General features: G+C 35.6%; 1 protein-coding gene across 1 annotated transcript in view; it reads left to right on the top strand.

The window, feature by feature from the left end:
• The first annotated feature begins 243 nt into the window (after positions 1-243).
• Positions 244-21953, top strand: part of CRISP1 (cysteine rich secretory protein 1) — a 44444-nt gene continuing 22734 nt past the window's right edge. The window contains exons 1-4 of the mRNA XM_055330419.1: positions 244-330; positions 6199-6295; positions 9114-9152; positions 18162-18229. Of these exons, the coding sequence (XP_055186394.1) occupies positions 244-330; positions 6199-6295; positions 9114-9152; positions 18162-18229 (291 nt within the window). The remainder of the gene's footprint in view (positions 331-6198; positions 6296-9113; positions 9153-18161; positions 18230-21953) is intronic.

Below are 21953 nucleotides of genomic sequence, written 5' to 3'. Positions count from 1 at the left end.
AAGAATACATGCAATGAATCAGTGGCTTTAGTCAATCGGATTGCTGAAAATATGAAATCAATGACTATTTTTACAGAGGTATCCTCTGATCAATGACCATTAGTGGTCTTCACCTAAACTTCCATACCAGTGCACACGAGTAAATGATCATTGAAATTAATGACTTCATATTGTATGACGTTCAGGACAGCTGTTGTAGAATTTTCCAAAGTGAACTTGTACTTCTCACTGCTGATAGCTGCCATGGCCTATGTCAGTGTACCATCTGCTCTGTGCTCATGCCCCAGCAGCTGCCATTCTTGCTTTGGCACCATCTGCCTGGCTATCTTGGTATCCCATCTGTACCACTCTTTGGTGCTGCTAAAATTACAGCACATTTCCCCTCTACTCCTAAACAGAGGAATCCCTGAGTCATTTCTCTGTTTAGACTCAGGAAAGCCCTTTGTAGAACATGTAGAGGGCTCCCTTTAAATATCCTTTTTTCTCTCACACTTAAAAGGTTTGTACTATTAATGATGTTTTTAAATTCAGAGAGGAACTCAGTCTGGTTTGCCATAGTAGAAATGCAAAGCTCAACAAATGCAAGTATAAAAATACTTGAATGATGATGCCTGTGCTTAAAATAATAATAAAAATAATTAATAATTTTAAAAACTCAAAATATCTTACTATATATAAAAGAAGATAATAAGCTCTTAGAGATTTTTGCAGTTTATAGGTATAAACCAATATGGTGACTATAAGCTTATCACATATTTGATCAACAAACAAATATGCCTACTAGTCTTATTGCTGCTATCAGTGAGAAATATAATATTTTTAAAATGTAAATTTATAGCCTGGTCTGGAAAACACAAATATATATAAATATTTGATATACAAGAAATAGAATAATTGATGAAAGCCTTTATTTAGAAGAGCAAAACCTCTCCAGCCCTTCTTCAGTGCTCTTCTTTGTCTCTACAGCCAGATCCCCCCACACACAGTGAAAATGAGAGATTTATAGATTGGAGAAATTGAACAAAAAAGCTTGGGATTCAGGAATGCAAAATGAAGCACAGAGCAAGAATAAATTATAAGAAAAAAATAAAAAGATGTTACACAGTAATCTCTATGTACTAAGTCAGAATTCTAAATTCTAATCTTCCTCTTTGTTTCTAGAATACCAGCAGCCAATTCTATCACTTACTCTTTAAATTAAAAATTTTTCCCTTGGGGAGGGAGGATTGTCATATTTTGACATTTGTGGTGTTTAAATATTTTTGAGAGAAAATTATGGTTCTTATACAAATGTAATTACGTCAAATCAGTAACAAATCTGGGCTTACAAAAACAGATTCAAAAAGATTATTATAAGGAAGAGGGAGAGATTTTTGCAATGGGGGAGAGACTAGAACAAAGGCAACTGAATTACTCTGAAGTGGAGAGCTGTAGGATTTTTAAGGTCCAAGGTGAGCTAGAAGAAAAGTAATGGACAAGATTAGAGGGAGGTCATATGTTGCCTCAGTTTGCTAATTGTTTTTTTCCAAAATAAAAATAAACTTCTCAAATCTTTATAACAGAAAGTAATTTTATAATGTGGAGCAATGCACCCTGTCACAATTAGGCTCCTATGTCTCACAGAGACAGAGAGCTAAGTATGTTAACTCCTTCGAAATAATTAAAAATATTTCTGGTAAGAAAAGGAATCTTCATTATCTAGGCATATTACATAGAAGGTGAATAATAATCTTTCCTAATGGAGAGGAAGGCATTTACCAATAAAACAAAGAAGGAAGCCCATTGAAACCAAGAAAACTTTGTAAAAACATTAATCTATGTCATGGCTTCTTCTCCAATTCAACTGTGATAAAATAGTTTTGCCTTCTTTGTATATTTCTGTCAGTGTTGCTCCTCATATAAACTTCACTAACAATATTATTTATAACTTTTAATCAAAATAACCTTACTTCTATTGTACAGAGAGGAACATGGAAGGTATAAAGAAGAATTGAGTGTCATACACAAACATGTTGAGAGATTAACTGAACACATGTAATTGTGAATGTTAAATTTTATCTGAGCACTGTTTTCCTAGAACAACAGTCAAGGAACCCCCCAAACTGTGTGTTCCGAGAAAAGCCTCATCACAAAGGACCATCCTGCTCTCACATATTTAGAGATATGACAATTTTCCTTCCTTCTTCATGACTCTCATACACTGATGACTCCTTTGTTTACCTGCTTCTAAAACCCCAGACTCATCCTTTTCTTTGAGATGTTCCCCATCCCTCTTTCCTTATTGTAATAGACTGAATAAAATTATTTCTTTAATTGTTCTGTGCCCTTCTCTTTCACATAGCACACTTTGTACAGTCATGCACATCCCTTTTATAAGAATTTACTAATAATTTTTGGAGGTAGGGACACATTCCATAATCACACAATGAAAATCAATGCTTTTCTTGATTCTAGACATATAGACTCACAGATGTGCAAATACATCCAGAGCTTATAGCTTCAGTGCTACAACTTCAGCCAGAGGTCACAAGTAAACAAACACAAAACCTCACACATTCCTTCACTAGAAGGCATGTAATTATTCATCTATCTGAGCTTGCAAAATGACAAATAAATGAAAATTACTAACAAACTGGATTCTCCATCATCTCTCACCCAGTAGACAACAGATTTCTATTCTCCATCAACCAAGAACACCAAATGATCAGAAGAGAAAATTTAATTCTCAATTATTGTTACCACCCACCAATGTGGAATAATTTACTGACTGTGCATGAATCAGAAACAAAAATCAAGGGAGCCTGGGTGGCTCAGTCGATTAAGCATCTGCCTTCAGCTCAGGTTATAATCTTGGGATCCTGGGGTAGAGCCCTTCGTAGGACTCCCTGCTCAGCTGGGAGTCTGCTTCTCCCTTTCCCTCAGTCCCTCCCCACTGTGCTTTCTACTCTCTCTCATGCTCTCTCAAATAAATAAACAAAATCTTAAGAAAGAAAAAGAAAGAAGAAAGAAAGAAAGAAGAAAGAAAGAAAGAAAGAAAGAAAGAAAGAAAGAAAGAAAGAGAAGAAAAGAAAGAAAAAGAAGAAAAGAAAGAAAGAAAGAGAGAGAGAGAAAGAAGAGAAGAGAGAAGAGAAAGAAGAGAAGAGAAGAGAAAGAAGAGAAGAGAAGAGAAGAGAAGAGAAGAGAAGAGAAGAGAAGAGAGAAGGGAAGGGAAGGGAAGGGAAGGGAAGGGAAGGGAAGGGAAGGGAAGGGAAGGGAAGGGAAAGAAGAGAAGAGGAAGAGAAGAGAAGAGAAGAGAAGAGAAGAGAAGAGAAGAGAAGAGAAGAGAAGAGAAGAGAGAGAAGGGAAGGGAAGGGAAGGGAAGGGAAGGGAAGGGAAGGGAAGGGAAGGGAAGGGAAGGGAAGGGAAGGGAAGGGAAAGAAGAGAAGAGAGAAGAGAGAGAGGAGAGGAGAGGAGAGGAGAGGAGAGGAGAGGAGAGGAGAGGAGAGAGAAGAGAAGAGAAAGAAGAGAAGAGAAGAGAAGAGAAGAGAAGAGAAGAGAAGAGAAGAGAAGAGAAGAGAAGAGAGGAGGAAAACAGCAAGAGTAAAAAGTCATAAGCATTAAAATTTCATTGTTGATTGGAATTCACTTTGGAAACCAAGAGAAGCCATACCTGGACTTAAGCATCCCATAAGATATCCTTCGCCATCAACACAGTTTACCTAACTCTGACAGGTAAATTGCTCAGTAGCTCAGGGTGACCTCCAAAATAAAAGCCCCTCTGAAGTGTGATTACTCTATGGTCCTTTAAGGACTGCTAACCTCCGCCCTCACATACTATGCTTCCAGTCAGCATTTGCATGGCTTCATTCTCAAATATGAGCTGACAGCCATAGATCAGCAAATATTTTGGCATAAAATAAAAGGTACCAAAGTCAAAAACAGGAAAAGTAATTATACAGTAAAAAGAGCCAATTAAGTTTACAGGTTTTTTTTTTAATGGAGAAAAATGACTATATGTTAAGTAAACATGCTCCTTGTGTTATCTCATCCACCCCCTACCAGAAGCAGCTAGGAAATGATTTACTCAACAAACAAAAGCAGGGATTTCCAAATGAGGTTTAAGAAGTTACAAAAGCAAATTGGAGCAAAGAGGTAGGCAGGTCCAAATTTTGAAGGAAGTAATTTATTAACTAATGATATAAAATATATCATAAAATCTATGAAGACACACTGGGGGATTCCACTGGGACACAATAGTGTAGGAAGTGTATTCAGAAGTTTTGACATTATTGAGTCAAATACATTACAGGTTTACTTCATGATTTCGTAGTGCACATCCTGAGAAAAACCAAATGCTTAAAACAAGGCACAATTTACCTCTAAGTCATTTTTTTTGTAGAAGTTAGAGCCCGTATATTCATCTAGATTCTAGATTTTTAAAATGTAGGAGTACTGATACTTGTGCTATGTAATCCATGTGGGAATGATCTTTCCACTTGCCAGGCTTAGTTAGTAAAGGCTGATGGAAGACGGGCCTCGGGAGAAGTACAAGGGAGCAAAAAGCAATTCTGTAAAGGCCAAACACAAGAGATGAATTAGGAAAGGACTCAATCTGTTTAATTGAAAGTGCAGAAAAACTGGAAGGTTTTTTTTCTTACATTTCTAGTTAAAATCAAATGTCACTACTCTTAGAAGGTTATCATTTACAGTTTGAACTTTTCTGGCAGAACACAAAGAAAAAAATGTAATTCTTTTGAGTGTTTTCAGTTATCTGAAATCAGATGGGTTTATTAAAAAAAAGAATTTATAGCATTGAGCATTAATATCTGCCTTAAGAAACTAAATTTTTTTTAGTTTTTTTTAAAGGATTTAATTTCTTTATTCATGAGAGACACACAGAGAGAGAGGCAGAGACACAGGCAGAGAGAGAAGCAGGCCCCCTGCGGGGAGCCCAATGTGGGACTCAAAACCAGGATCCTGGAATCATGACCTGAGCCGAAGGCAGATGCTCAACCCCTGAGCCACCCAGGCATCCCATTTTTTTTTTAGTTCTAACATTATGAATTGCCACGTTTAGTTTTCAAGAACTGCTGAAAAATAATCAGATAATCTGTCATTGGTAGGAAAACATGTATGTTAGTTTCATGTTTGCTAAAGCGCCATCATTGACTAGAAGGGTGCCCCTCTCATATAGTTATTTTTTCCTAACGAGACAACTTCGGGACTGTGGGGAAATGCTAAAAATTCAACATGATGTATTTTCAAGCAGAACACTCTGTGGAGCATATATTCCAATTTCTTTATTTTAAAAATAAGGAAACCAAAGTCTATTGAGGCCAACCAACTAATTAGTTATAATTAGTCATAAATAGGTATTTGCTTGTGGCTACCAGTCTGAAAACCTTTAAAATATATTAGTAGCTCACATTAATGGTTCAGTCCACTAAAATTAAATTATTTAGAGAAATGAAATCTGGAGATGAAGGGGGTTTCCATTTATATTTTGTCACCTGTGTCTGCTAAGATTTAAAAACAACTTTAAATCTTCCATCTACTGTTAGGATAATTTCATTACAAATCAAAACTTTAATAACAGTATAAGTCGGACATATTAGGAAAAAGAACACTCTTATATTTAACATAACTGAGTTCTCAGTACATTGTCCCTACTCATTTCTCTTTTTGCTGTTGAATAGTATAAACTTCATCCTGAAATATCATAAGTCTGACCACACACATATAGGAACAAATTTAAATAGTGTATTCCCTACATACAGAAAACAGCTCAACATGAGGATATAGGAGGAATTTTCAAGCTCACTATTTAGGATGCTCTCACAATGTCCTGGTGACCTATTTCTAGTTCATGTTCTTCAACATGGATTATCACCTATCTTATTGACTTCTTGTGTAGCATCCTTCTTTTTGTTATCATTATTGTATCTGTTTCCTGAAGCCATGAAATCACTGTAATGTACTCTCCATTCTCAAAGGGTGGCTATTTGGTGCACAACCATGTCTTCATCATTTCGTAGGCTACCTGGTATGGAATTGTCACTCAGTGTTCATTAAATGAATGAATGCATCATGTTGGAAGGAAAGCACCAAATTCTGTTTCTACATAGTAAATGCACATGTTATGTTTCCCAATTCATGATATTTAATCATCATTTCAAACTGAAGTTTCCTGTATTTTTCTTGCTATCTTTCTTCTTTCAGGTTGTAGGCCCTCTCATGGATATTAGATTTATGGTAATGATGACAATCAGAATAACTAATACTTACTTAATGCTTGAAACTCATCACAGTGCTTCAGGTATGTTAAAATAATCACTAGAGAAACCCTGAGAGATGGGCATTGTGATTACGTGTTTATGGAAATGAGGACATTGGAGCACAGAGATGTTGAGTGATAATCATCCTAGTAAGAAGCAGCCACAGGATTTGGACCCAGCCATCCTCACTCCATAATTGACTTCTCATCCATTCTACCCTACAGGCTTTAAGCACTTGGACCTACTTCAGGCAACCCTTTAATTTCAGGTTGAACTCTACCTTTAACTCTTCTTCTCTCTACACTTTAGGTCCTATTTCAGTCCTTGTTCCACATGAGTGAAATATATCTGTATGCAGTGTGAGTCATAGTAAAAGAATGGATGTTGACATATGTCTATGCAAACATGTGGATGTTGTTGGGAACACAAACTAAGGTTTACACAGACTACCTAAAGCACAATTTGGGAATTGATTTGAAGCAGAACATAATTCCCTTCAAAATCCAAGAACAGGAAATGTGATTGGATCTCACAGGGAACTAAAGTTAAGAAAGTAAAACACACATGTTTGCATAATTCCGGTATCCGCAGTTTTTCTTGAATTGGGCTTCAGGTTGAGTTGGCCAAGGTTAGGGTGTTTATTCCTTCATCTCCCTCTCTGAAGGATTTTCACACCTGGCTGTGTTCCTACACCCAAGAGTACAACTCCCTGTCAGGCAGCCCTTTTCCAAAGGCTCTCTTTCTCCCTTTCTGACTTCCTATAACTCCACTTTTCCCTAATCCATTCAAGCTCAGTGTGATAAATTTACTTACCATTACTGGCTATTGCATTGTCCATAGTGGTCTCTTTACAGCCTACCCAGACCTTCAGAAATTCTCTTTATTAAGCTCTCTTCAAATTACTCTACTTGGAAATGCCTTTTGCTTCCTGTTGGCCCCCTGACTGATACAAATTAACTATATCTCAATCTCTATAGTAATATTTTAGAGAGATCTATACAATTTTGGCACTTTGCATTGCTTAGGAAGTTTTTCAGTGGGTTATGGGTACATTTCATCTATCTGTCCTTCCTCTGCCATTTAAGTTAAAGACATAATGTTAAGGACTTAACTTCTGAGAAAGAAGCCACAGACTTTTATACCTTTAACTTCCTACTGATGTCTATCTGAAAACTGGAGAGAAATTACAAACCTTTAAGTTGGAGACAGAAAAACTGGATATAGAATTAGAAAGAGCATGGAATTAGGGGTTTGCTGCAGTTACTTCCAAAATGGCTCCAGCAATCCTGTTACCTACATCTTTGTGTGATCTTGACTGAATCAGGGCTAGTCTCTGAGACCAATAGAATACCATACTTTTTTTTTTTTTTTTTTTTTTTTTTTAGGAAGGAAACCGAGACATGATTCTTGTCAGCAAAGACCCAACAGTTTGAGAGAACAACTTTTTAAAGGTCACAGTTTGAGTATTTTTTTTAAGATTTTATTTATTTATTCATGAGAGATACAGAGAGATACACGCTGAGGGAGAAGCAGGCTCCATGCAAGGAGCTGGATGTAGGACTCGATCCCGGGACTCCAGGATCACGCCCTGGTCCAAGGGCAGGTGCCAAACTGCTGAGGCACCCACGATGTGTATGAGCCACCCAATACCATAGTGTGTGACTTCCAAGCCCATCATACGAATTATTTCAGCTTCCCCCTGAAGCTGTAAGGGCTTTCTTTTTCTTTCTTTTTCTTTTTCTTTTTTTTTTAAATTTATTTTTATTTTTATTTTTTTTATTCGTGAGAGACACACAGAGAGAGAGGCAGAGACAGAGGCAGAGGGAGAAGCAGGCTCCATGCAGGGAGCCCGACGTGGGACTCCATCCCTGGTCTTTAGGATCAGGCCCTGGGCTGAAGGCGGCGCTAAACCGTTGGTTGAGCCACCGGGCTGCCCCTGTAAGGACTTTCGCCAATCCATAGAACTACCAAAGGTTCCCACCAACAATCAGAAGCAACCTGAAAGTCATATGAATGAGTCAACTTGGAAGCAGGGAAGCCACCAGAGAGATAAATGCCTACAACCTGTAGATAATTGCATCTGACTATAATCAATGGGACACCCCAAGCTAAAACTGTTCAGTGATTCTGTTCTCAAATTTCAGATCCCCCAAAACTGCGAGGGGTCATATTTATTGTTTTAAGCCACTTACCTTTGTGATAATTTATTATAAGGGTAAAGAACTAAAATGAAGCTGAATAGAAGAGTGTATGCAAACTTTCATTCCAGATTACGGAATTGAGGGAGGCCGAATATATGACTCCAAAATGTGTTTTGTCATGTGGTTTTGAGCTGAAGGCAATTAAGACCCAGCAGACTCTGGAAAACATTTTGTCTCTCTTAACTGCCTAAAGGAATTTAGATAGGGGACCTCTAGCAGGAAAACAGCTATTACCATAGATAACTTTTTATATCAGAAAGACTTATTTGCATGGGCAGGGCAAACATCTGTTTACCAAATATTGCTTTTGTGTTGTTTCCGTGACTTTTCTTCCCCTTTGAAGCCCCAGACACCTACCTCCTTGCCATTAGCTCCAGATGGCATCTAAAACCTCAATTGCCTATGAGGCTCATATTTTTATGGGACTCAGTACACAGAAATTTGTTTTTCTCCTGTTAATCTGTCTTATGTCAACTTAGTTATTAGACTAACTAAAGAAACAGGGGAAGAAGGGAAAAGTTTTCCACCCCTAAGAAGCTAAATTATTGGACAAGAAGAAGGGGAAAGTTCAAAGGCTGTGACATCCAAGAGGTTGCTTAGAATAAAATTCAAAAAATTAACTTGAGTTTATTCTGTATGACACATATTTGGATTTCAGAGTCTAGAGAATTTCAAGTGGTGGGGCCCAAGATTCCAGGTAAGTCTAGAGTTGTTGAGGCCTTGCAACAGAAAAGACTTTGAAGCATAAGTACAATTTTCCTGAGTGATGTGAAAAAGGAATTAGCCTCATAAGATTTCAGCCATGGTAGAAGAGAAAAGAGAGGAAATCTGGGGCCAGTGGAAAATGAGAGTGAAACCTCTGAATTGGAAATGGTGTGTGTGTGTGTGTGTGTGTGTGTGTGTGTGCGCGCGCGCACGCGCGCGCACATGCATGACAGCATAAATCCCACACAGGAGATATTACCAGGTAGACTCTTGCCCTTAGGGTGTTATAGCCATAATATATGTAACTGTTCTTGTACAGGCATCATTTTCAAATCATGTTTAACACATAGATCTTGGTTTCTTCCTTCTCTGTGGTTATCTGTTTTATGTTTTCTAAGTAAATAATTGATTTTTTAAAGTTTTTCTTAAATGCATATATTTTCACAAACATCATGTGCTTACAAACACATTAGTCTTCATCTATCTCTTGAGAGTTTTCTGGGATAGTTCCAATTAAAAATATTCCATCATGTTGTTATATCATATGTTAGACCAATGTGTCTTGATTTTTTGTTTTAGAAAAAAAGTCATTGCAGATCATTTCTTACTATGCTAAGAAGCTTAAACAGAAAAAGAACAATGTATGAAAATAGGAGAGATGTGAACAGAAGCAGCCAACTGGCATCCATGCTTGGGGCTCACATGCAAATCAAGTTATTCTTTGCTTTCCAACACTTCCCAAATTCCTTTAAAACCATATTTGAAGCTGGTTAGCAACTCTATATGAAGACATCAGTGATATAAATATGGGCAGCATTGTGTTGGGTAGAGCAATGCCAGGAATTGACAGGACCAGCAGATAAAACCAAAGCAATTAAGTTTCCATAAACACTTGCTATTGAATCAACAGTCTTCTTTATAAACAACAGCACAGCAAGAAGTCAATGACAAATTATACATTTCCAATACATAGACCATACTGGTTTGATGAAGCAACAGAATCCTTTTCAATTTTTCTTTTTAAGATGTGGGAGGAAAAAAAGTTGCTCAGACATTTGTGAGCTTTACTTCAGAAGTCATGTGAAGTTTTCTGTCTGCAAAATGTTAAATCTCTCACCAACAGCAACAGAAATATTCCTATGAAACAGTGAGCAATTTTTGAGTGATATTTAATCCTCCTTTCCCACAGACCATTTTCCAGGTACTCATTATGAACTCTTTGATGAGACCAGAAAATTCTGTCTCCAGGGCCTCCAACTTCTGTTATTTTTTATTTCATATCTCCCACCTCAACACATAATACAAAATAGCATATGATTATACACTTTTTACCTTATTTTGTTCCCTGTAGATATTCAACTGACCTTTCTCAGGAAGGATCCGAGGAAAACTTTATTATTAAATAACAATGTCTTCTTTCTTCCAGAGAACAAAGAAAAAATCTGCAATGGGGAAAAGGAGAGAAAAAGAAAAAGATGCTGGTTAGTCATGTAGATAGAGACTTCAACATAAAATGGCCACGCACTCATAAATGCAGACATTTCCCAAATTTTTAGAATAATAAATCAAAAACATCTGATGATACTTAATTTTAGAGTGGCTTTTCTACTATCATAGCTGATTTCTGTTTGTGCCATTCTTTTTTGCTGTTAAGGTCCTATTTGTTTATTGTCATCTTGCTCAAATAACATCTGGAGTATTTCATATTTTACTATTTAGTATGTAGTATAATATGATTTAGTATATCCAGATTTTTCAGTTAGTTGTTTCCACATAACTTCTGGACAGATTTCTGATACAATGCTCCCATATTACAGGCAGTTTTCCTATTGAACAAGAAGTTCCCGAGAAAAATAGATTATCTTTTCATTTCTAGAACCTCAAAGTGCCTAGCATTCATAATACATTTGCCATAAACACACTGACGGTACTGTATGCAGGGACTGGAGTGCAAACTTCATAGGATTGTGCAGTTTAAATTTGGTTGTTCAATGTGTCTCCAATGTCTACAAGAAGGCACAGTTCCTAGTAATACCTCAATAAATATTTATTGAATGATTACATGCATGCATGTAATAAAGCTGATAAATTGTTTCTCTTATCTGGGCCACGGGGCCACTTTCCCTTTCAGTGTTCTGGTTATCTGATTGCGGCTTCACTGAATCATGCAGTTAATCTTTACAACTTGTTCAACATGTGGAAGTTTAAGACTGGTGGGGTCCATTGATGATGTGGTCTAGATCCTAAACTTGAAATGCATACACAATCATGACTTGCAATCTTCACAGTCTTTAGATTTGTTCTCATTACTATGCACTCATGTTCTTTTTCTGCTGTAAATTCCTGGATCTCTTATAAGCATTTTCTTTGCACTGACTTCCTCATAGAGCAAATCTTTCCTGCAGGGTATTGTTTAAAAGCAAGAGCACACCATACAGCCAAATATCTGGTTCTCATTCAGGACACTGAATTTTACACACTGTATGAACTTGGTAAGTTGTATACTGTCTTCAAGTGTCAGTTTACTTATTTGAAAAGTGAGGTTAATGACAAATGAGTATGTAATCACATTGTCACAATGTAAAATAAGAGAGCATACGTGGTCTTATTTTAACACCATCCATTAAATCTAAAAGTAAATGCTTGTTATTTCCATGCTTTTAGTAAGGGATTAATAATCCTACACATACATACAAAGGTAAGGTAATATTAGTAATTCAGATTATTCCCATAAATTTCTTGTAGTAGACTGAAGAAAAACTATTTTTCATGTAGGGCCAATTACCATGTAGTTACACAGATCCTAATGTATCAAGGTAGGTCTCTTCTATTTGAGAAACTAAATGACACTGCTGCCAAAATAACCCGCCAGTCAAACTCAAACAAGCAATGACCCTCTGTCTCTCTTCTAAAGGTAGGCTGTTTTCAAATTTTACCTTGGGGAGCCACCAGGTATTTCATGAGTTGTCATAAATCAGGTAAGTGTATAAATGAATCTGTTTATGTATTCCGTTGTATTACCTTGGTCCATGTCCATACTTGTGCCTCTAGTACTTGGTCTTAATTACTACAGTATTATAGTAAATCTTGATATCTTACAGTAGAAGTCTCCAACATTCTCACCAGTGTTGAATCAAGTTTCTAGAAGAAAATAGTTTCATGACTCATGACTTTGAGATGATGGAAATTTTTTAAATAGGATCTCTCTTACTCTCTCTCTTTCTCCCATATGTACACACACACACATGCACACACACACACATTAACCATAAAAAAAGAAAGACAAACCAGACATACTTAAATTAATATCTTTTGTTTAACAAATGATACAATTAAGACTTCAAAAAATAAGCCACAGACTAACAAGATATTTGCAACACAAACATTTGACAAATACTTCATATCAAAAACATATGGAGAATCCTTACAAATCAGTTATAATAGTAAAAAAGACAATCTAATTATAATAACAGGCAACAGATTTGACAGAGACTTCACAAAAGATAATATATAAAAATTTATATCAAAGTGGCTAATAATCATATAAGGATGCACTCAATATCATTAGTAATTAGACAAATATAAATTAAAAACTAAGATGAAATACTATTACAAAAACATAAGGGATAAATTAAAAAAAAAAGCTGAGAATACCGAGTATGGGTGAGGATGTAAAGTTGATAAAAGTATAAATTTCTAGAATTCCTTTGGAAAAGTATTTAATAATACCTATTAAAGGAAAACTCATGTATATCATTTTCCCCAGTAATTTCACTCTTAGGTATCTATCCCCCTCACCCAAAAAAAGTGAATAATAATATGCACCAAAATCGGCAAAATGTTTATGTTTTATTCATAATAGATCTAAACTGAAAATGAATGACCCTTCCATTAACAATAGAATGGCTAAATAAATTGTATTGTCTACACACAGTAGGATACTGCACAACTATTAACAAAAATAAACTTTGCATGCAACATGAGTGAATCTCCCAGGTATAATATTAAGGAGAAGGGGTTAAACACCAAAAATATATATATTCTACCTACATGAAATTTCAAATTGATATAATTAACCCACAGTTATGGAAACAGAATGATTTTTACTCTTGGAACTTAACTGAGTAAAAAGGGGAATGAAGGATCTTCCTAGTTGCTTTGATTGTGGTCGCACAGGTATATACGTATTCACAAATTTGTCAATTTGTACACTTAAAATTTAGGTACTTTACTAAATGAAATTTTTACCTTATTAATTTTTTTAAATTGACAAATTCACAGAAGCAAAGAGGATAAAAAATATTGATGTTATATTCCTTATAGAGTTTATTCATATGACTTCTTTGGTTCTGACAATGAAGGGACTTCATGTAAATGCTTTCTGGGAAGGTCATGATCTAAAAGTTAATATGTGAGAAAGCATTCCCAAGGGCATGTTAGAAGGCCATAATCCATTCTCCTCAGTCTTTCCTTCATTCTTGATCTTTCCTCTAAAAATTTGCAAATATCCATGTTTCAGTTATATATTAAGAAGAAATACAATCAGAAAACAGAAATATAAGGAAAACAAATTTAAATGATCAATGTATCGAGTTTCTGGTATTATTTTCTGAAAATATTTTAAGAGTTTTGGCTTAACATTGCCTACTGCATGTGAAATGATTGTGTTAAGTAGGTACTGATACTGAAGTCAGGGAGGTGATATATCTGCTGTTCCCGTAATACTTTTGTTCAGAAAAACTGCCCTTCCCTGAGTCTATGCATCTAAAATTCCTTGGTTAAAATGACCCACTTGGTTCCTAGGTTTGCAGTCCTTCAAGCAATGGACAATCATTCAGACCATTCTGGAGGTATAGCCCTGGTCCAGGCCATAGGACCAATCCTGTTATAATACTCTAGTGAGGGATCCCTGGGTGGCCCAGCGGTTTGGCGCCTGCCTTTGGCCCAGAGCGGGATCCTGGAGACCCAGGATAGAATCCCACGTCGGGCTCCCGGTGCATGGAGCCTGCTTCTCCCTCTGCCTGTGTCTCTGCCTCTCTCTCTGTCTCTGTGTGTGACTATCATAAATAAATAAAAAAAATTAAAAAATACTCTAGTGAATATGCCTCAGTCTTGATCCCCAAAACCTCTCACTCTGGATGCACTTACTTTTCCCACCCCTACAACCTCTACTTTACCTCTGAGAAATGCTCTCCAATTCTAACCTCTCTGTCTACACCTTTGTACGGGATTACTTCTGCAGGATTCCCTGTTTGCCAAAATCTCTGCCTGTTGCCTGTGCTTGACCCTCAAATTCTGTCTCTACAGACCCCAGATCTGTACTTCATAATAATTCTTGGCCAACAGAGTTACCTTCATAGTTACCTGCATTCAATCCTCATCCAAAAATGCTTCACATACTACTGATGCCCAAATGTAAACCTTTACCTTTATGTTTTGATTCAGTTGCTCCAAGTGTATGTCTGACTCTTAAACAAAGGTACCCTCCTCCTTTCCTTGTAGCCTCTGTTCTCTGAGGAGTTTTTGGTTGAGTGTGCACATTTTACCTATTCATAAACCTCAAGCCAAAACTTGGACTCAAAGACCTGAGGGTTCTGTTTTAGCACTTACCCTCTGGCTTAGTCCCCTGAATTTTGAGTTTGCTTTTGTTTGCCCTTACCTCTGCTAAGCGAAATAAGTCAGATGAAGAAGGACAAATACTTCATGATTTCACTTTTACACAAAATCTAAAAACCAAAACAAACAAAACAAAACCTAGAGTTGTAGATATAGAAAACAGATTGATAGTGGCCAAAGGGGAGGTCGTGAGGGGTGAGTGGGGATGGTGAAATGGGTGAAGGAGATTAAGAAGTACAAATTTCTAGCTGTGAAATGAACAAGTCTTAGGGAGTAAAGCATAGGGAATATAGTTAACATTGTGTTAACTTTGTAAGATGACTTTTTGTAGTGACCGTTTTATACTGTATACAGATGTCAAATCACTATGTTGTATACCTGAAACTGATATAATATTGCATGTCAATTCTATATCAATAAGAAAATGAAGGATGTTTTACACAGCCACCAAGGAAGCTATAGCTAGTAATTAATAAATTATATGCTACTGAAATAAAAAGTCAGAGTTCCTTGGAGGAGCTAAAAATGCTAAGGTAACTAATTTCCATCGACACTAATTTTCCTATAATTATTCTCAAGAGTCCTGATAGTTATCTTGTGATTGCTTTCAATTCTTGCTTAGGATACAGATCCTGGCATTAAATCATCCCTACACAGGATTGTATCAAATTCCTTATGCATCTTATACCATTAAATAATAATTTTTTAATTTGTTTATCACAGAAGAAAGATAATATATTTGTATATAAAATATCTTGGGTGTATTTATATATTTACAATAACGTGGGCAGTACAGTATGTTTTCAAAGACCTTCTATCATAATTAATTAGAATCTGCTTATAAAATATGATATACTCTTAAACTTGGATTATGAAGCCCATTAAGCAGATTGCAGCATTCTGAAAAAAAAATTAAACTCTAAAGAGCTGATTGTTTTTTATAGTCCTGATATGCCATCTGTATTTCCAGCATATTGGATTTCATTCTAAACAAAAGGAAATTGATTTTCAGAGAATTTTCCAGCATCATAAATAATAGGAGATCCTAGGATAAAACTGTAGTATTTTAGCTCAAGGACCAGTATAAGTTTTATTATATTGCACTATAGTGAATTATTAGATTGTGTGTGTGTGTCTGAATTAGCCAGTTATTTCAACTGTGCAAAACTAATTTATTAAATATCTATTAAACACTATTATGTATCAGGTACACTTAAAAATAAAATTAGATTTATGTCATCTTTAAAAAAACTCTAAAAATTTCAGTTGATTTCAAATTTGGAGTGCAAATCCTGTGATTATTCTTAAAAAAAATCCTAAAAATGGCTTGATATTTGTTTTAAAATATGCATAAGGTATAATTACAATGAAGTACAGTATAATAATTGAAATTCTGGGAAAAATAGGATACAATATTTTATATAAATTATTTTCTATGTGTAAATCTAAGTACTAAATTTGTACATAAGGAAAAAAAATACTTGAAAGATAAAATCTAAATTGTTAATGCCAATTGTTCGATTGGTGTGAAACAAGTAACTTTTTTTTAGTTCTTAAACCTTTTATAACAGCTTTTTTGAGGTATAATTAAGGTACATGTTAGTGTATACTCAAAAAAAATTATAACTATTAAGACAATGAGAATATACACATCACCACCTCATATTACCCCTCAGAAAACACAACAGAAGTTATAGACAGCTTCATCATGGGGATCAACTTGAATAATAACACTTAAGTGTGGGTGGGGTATAAATATTAATGTGTATGTGAAATATATATCAATCTATATTGCAGAAGCTCTTTTTAAATTTTTTTTCAGTTAATTCAGAGGGAAAATGTCTGTTTTACTGGATGTTTTGAGGATTAAGTAAAAGAATGGAATTCATATTTCATGATTTATGTTGCTATATTACTATGAATCTAAAGGTTTTGAGGGTATATGACATTTTAGAAGGAGAAAGTGAAGAAGGGAAAGAAAGAGTTGAAAAAAAAAAGAGTGATAAAGAGGAGACTGTTTGCATATTCATGTTTCCTGAAAGAATTGATTTACAGAATCCCCCTCTTTGGCAGTGGGCAGGAGAAGCTTGAGGACAACAGCAAATCACATCATGTATATTATTCTGCACAAGTCATTCCATCTGTTTTTTTGTTTTGTTTTGTTTTGTTTTTTAGTTTTTCCCTAAAATATGAGCTAAACTATTGGCTTTTAATGCTTTCTACTCAGCAGGATGAATTCAGAATAAGCTTGGCAGATTGCTAAAAGAAGGTGCTAACCAAATTTAATAACCTATACTAAGTAAATTTCATAACCTATAGTCAGAAACCTTATCAAACAGAAATAAAGGAGAGGGTATATTAGCTCTGATTTTCCTGTCTCACAATGACAACCATGCTTAGTAGAGTGATCATATATCCAGAATATCTCTAAGTCATGTATATAAGTTACTAAGACTATGATCACATCTCTTCTCTATAGGCAATAGAGAACTCAAATATAATCTTGTTATGTTTTTATATTAGTTTCGTATTGTGACTGTAACAAATTACTATAAACGTAGTGTCTTAAAACAACACAAATTTATTATCTTAGAGTTCTGGAGGTCAAAAGTCCAAATGGGTCTCACCAGGTAAGCTAAAATCAAGATTCAACAAGGAAGCACCAGGGAAGAATTCATTTCCTTGCCTTTTTCTACTTCCAGAGATTGCTCACATTCTTTGACTCATGTTCCCTTCTTCTGTCTTCAAAGGCAGCAATGATGGGTCCAGTCTTTCTCATGATTCATCACTGACATTAATTCCCTCTTCTAAATGTAAGTACCCTATAAACTCACATGGATATTCCAGGATAATCTCTCTACTTTATTTGCTTTTAAAGATTTATTTATTTTAGAGAGAGAAAGAGAACATGTATGTATGCAGTCATGCAAACAAGTTGGGAGAGGAAGAGAGAGAATCTTAAGCAAACTTCCCATTGAGCATGGAACCCGAAGTAGGGTTCTATCTCAGGACCCTGAAATCATGACCTGAACTGAAATCAATAGTCAGACACTTAACCAACTGAGCCCCCCAGGCACCCCAACCTCCCTACTTTAATGTCAGGTGATTAGCAATTTGAATTCCATCTGCTACCTTAATTCTCTTTGTCCTATAATGCAACATATTCAAAGGTTCTGGGCATTAAGACATGAAATCTATCCTTCCCACCACAGTTCTGTCTTCTTCTGTTGGTTCCACTGACTAACATATTCAATTTTGTCTTGATCCTGAAGATTTCTTTTTGCAGGAAATGCAAATACACTACACAAGTGGTTTGAAAAAAAGGCTTATTATAAAACACAATCCCAGAAGTTGACAATAATCTAAATTTATGTTTTCTTTTCAGGGGTGACAATGAAATACTTCTTGTATTTGGCTGCTGCTGCTGGCTTCCTGCCTATTTCGATTATAAGAGTATGTGAGGATTGTATGTTTCAAAATTACTTTCCAGAAAAGGATAAGAGCTATCCCTGTAGAACTCATTTTGTTACAGACACTGTTGTGAGGACACTTAACCCATTATTCACCTCGGTCTCACCATAGGCCATGTTGAGCAAGTACTATTCTTAATTTCCCATTGCAGAGAAAAGAGCCAAAACACAGGGAGGGGAAGCAATTGGCCAATATCAGATAACTGGGAAGTGGAAGAACATGAAAGTTAACCTAACCAGTTTGGCTTCCTGGACTCATGCCAATTTAATTATAGCTCCTCTGGATGATTCAAAAAAACTGAGAATGTAGAGCAGGAATAACTTCTTTATAATGTACCATGCATCCCTCATGACTAAATGGGAAAAATACTGTTGTGGGTTTTTTGTTTTGTTTTGTTTTTTACCCAGAAAAACAAGTATTCCATAAATATCCCAATTGTACTATCTGATTTGTGACTATAACAAAAATTTATCACATCAAAATTAAATATAAAATGAAAGTGTGAATAGCAAGAAGAGAAGTGTGAGGAACTGTAAGCCATGGAATCAATATATGAAGCCTGCCCCTCACTACTTATTAAAGACAAGAACTTCACCAATCACAAAATAAAAACAAAACACTCAATGGTGTAAAGAAGAAGTCCTTAATATTTTTGGTCACCCAATGATATGTACCTCTAAATAGCCTCAATGACACAAATATTACATTTTTTCAGAATACCCAAAATATTTTTATGATGAACTGAAGTCAATAGCTTTGGTACAGAAAATGAGTGATTTTTATGTTTTCATGTGCTAGATAGGAGTCAAAAATGGGAGGCATTTACCTTTATAAATTAAAATCTATATACATTTAATTTTATAAATTAAAATATACATACATCAGACTATTGGGGTACTGATTTGGGTCTTATCACTCACCTCTCCCCCAAAGAACCGGGTAGAACTCTTATCCAATAACCAATAATACTCAAATACATGGAAGTATAGTATTAAAGAGTTCTCCTTCCTCCCCTTTGGCTCTATTCCCATTTTACTCCCCCAGTGTGTGTTTGTGGGGCAGGGGGGTGGGTGTCTTCACACTTCACAGTAAGGAAAAGCTAACCTGAAGTATAGACACTATCAGAGAGAAAGAAGAAAGTGAGAAAGCAACTTTTGCCTTTCAGGCCTAATCAGTACTTGGCTGGTGTATGTCACTTAGCCCACATTCGAGGAGACAGCCTGGTATCTGGCATCACTTGGTAGAGCAAGCTGAAAAAGTATACTAATGAAGAGAACAGCCTTGAGCAAATATTCCAAGGCAGAATAGAAACTGGCACATTACAATGATTAAAAGAAAATCACTGAGACTAAAGAATAGTAGGGGAGCATGTCTTCAATAGGGGCTGAGAGGTCAGCAGAGTTTTCATAGGCCTTGTAAAAAAATAGTTTTTCTTTCTAAGAAATTATTGAAAGACTTTTAAAAGGAAAGGGATTCCATCATTTCAGTATTTTGAAATGTTTACTCTGGTGGATGACTGGATAATAAATTGTGAAAGACTGGATAGGGGAATAGGAAGGAAGGTATAGAGGTGATAGGGTGTATTTGAAGGCTAGAAGGCCAATAGGAGGCCAGGCTATAGCTAGTCAATCCAGGTGAAGAACAAGAAGACTGAGAGATAGGAGAAAAATTAGAAGAATGTGTTGTCCCTTAAATGGAAAGACTATTTCTACACTGGGAGCTTAGGCATGGGAGTTAGCAGCCAACAGATCAAATAGAATGAAACATTAAAAAAATATTGAATTTATAAATTAAACTTGTTAGTGACCTTAATAGGAGTTGTTTCAAAGCAAAGTATCTCAACTTCAGAACTACCGACACTTTGTTATGGAATAATTCTTTTATTAATAATAATTCTCAGGGAGTCTTTCCTGAGCCTTTTAAGGATGTTTAGCAAAATCACTGGCCTCTATCAACAAGATGGTGGAGTACTCATCCTAATTCAGTCATGACAACCCGAAATTTCTCTAGACATTGCTTATTGCATGGGAGAAGGAAGAAGTTACTTAAGGAGGAGGTATACCATTCCTGGTATAGAACGTTGGTTTTAGTGGAACACATAGGGGAAGGATGAATGTAGACAATATTACTTAGAGGGTGGGAAATTAAAGACAGTCAATACTTGGAAATATTCCAGGAATTTTGGTAGGGAAGAAGTAGAAAGTCCATGATGCAATAGGGAAGTGAGATAAATGAAGAGTTTTGTTTGTTTAAGTTACAAGCAACATTATCATGAATAAATGCCAACAGAAAGGATAAAAAAATGGTTGGAAAGATAATGAGTAATAGGAGATTAATTATAATGGAAAAATAATGAGTAATGTGAGATTTGGGGAAATGTGGAAGAAAATGGAGTAAATAACATTGGAGAGAAATAGTTTTGTTTGTTTTGTTTTTTTAAGATTCCATTTATCCATTCATAGAGACAGACAGAGGCAAAGACACAGGCAGAGGGAGAAGCAGGCATCACACAGAGAACCCGATGTGGGACTCGTTGCGGGGCCCCCAGGATCACGCCCTGGGCTGCAGGCGGCTCTAAACCACTGCGCCACCGGGGCTGCCCGAGAGAAATAGTTTCTGAAAGAATGATCTGCTTTTAATTTTTTTGAGGAACTGTCCTACTATTTTCCATTATGGCATATTTTCCATTACGTCTTTTTTTTTTTTAGAACCACATTGATTTTATCTCCCCTATTGTATGACAGTTTAATTATTGCAGGCAGATTTAGTTAGAATTTGCTTTACAACTTTCTAGACCAAAAAAAAAAAAAAAAAAAAAAAAAACCCACCTTTCTAGACCAAGAGTTGGCAAACCACAGCCAGTGAACCCGCCAAAGAATCCAGATCCTTCACCAAACAACCAAAGATTGATTTGCTTACATGAGTTTTTACCAATTCTTTCCTTGGTGAAGAGGAAATACATGTTACTTTATATTTTCTGGATATGATTATGGTTTTATCAGTCTTTATGTTGCACTTATTCTCCATCCTAACACTATGTTAAGCTTTTATACAGAGTGACTCATTTAATCCTCATATAAACCCAACTTGGTAAAGACGATTATTCACATTTTATAATTAGAAGAGTGAGGCACAGAAATTTAGGTCACTTTCCCATTATTTCTTAACAGTTTACAGGGTTCCCTTTTCTCCACATCTTAACAACACTTGATATCTTATTTTTAATAATAGCCATCCTAACAGGTATTTGGTGATATATCGTGGTTTTCATTTTCATTTCCCTGATGATTAATGAGGTTAACCACATTTTCATATATATATTGGCCATTTATTTTTTTTTTGGAAAAATGTCTGTTTAGGTTCTTTTTTTATATAGAGTTATTTGTTTTGCTGTTTTGTTTTGTTTTGCTGATGAGTTCCTTTTATATTTTGGATATTAACTCCTTATCAAATATATAGCTTGAAATATTTTTCCCATTCATTAAGTTGCCTTTTTATCTTTCTGATTGTTTCCTTTGCTGTGCATAAGCTTTTTAGTTTGATACAATCCTACTTGTTTATTTTTTCTTTTATTGTCTGTGCTTGCTGCTTTTTAGTTTGATACAATCCTACTTGTTTATTTTTTTCTTTTATTGTCTGTGCTTGCTAAAATAAATGTCAAGGAACTTTTTCCTTATTTTTTCTTCTAAGAGTTTTATGGTTTCAG

Source organism: Nyctereutes procyonoides, unplaced genomic scaffold (assembly GCF_905146905.1).
Source record: "Nyctereutes procyonoides isolate TBG_1078 unplaced genomic scaffold, NYPRO_anot_genome, whole genome shotgun sequence".
NCBI classification, from domain to species: Eukaryota; Metazoa; Chordata; class Mammalia; order Carnivora; family Canidae; genus Nyctereutes; species Nyctereutes procyonoides.
This window is presented reverse-complemented; position numbering and strand designations above follow the sequence as displayed.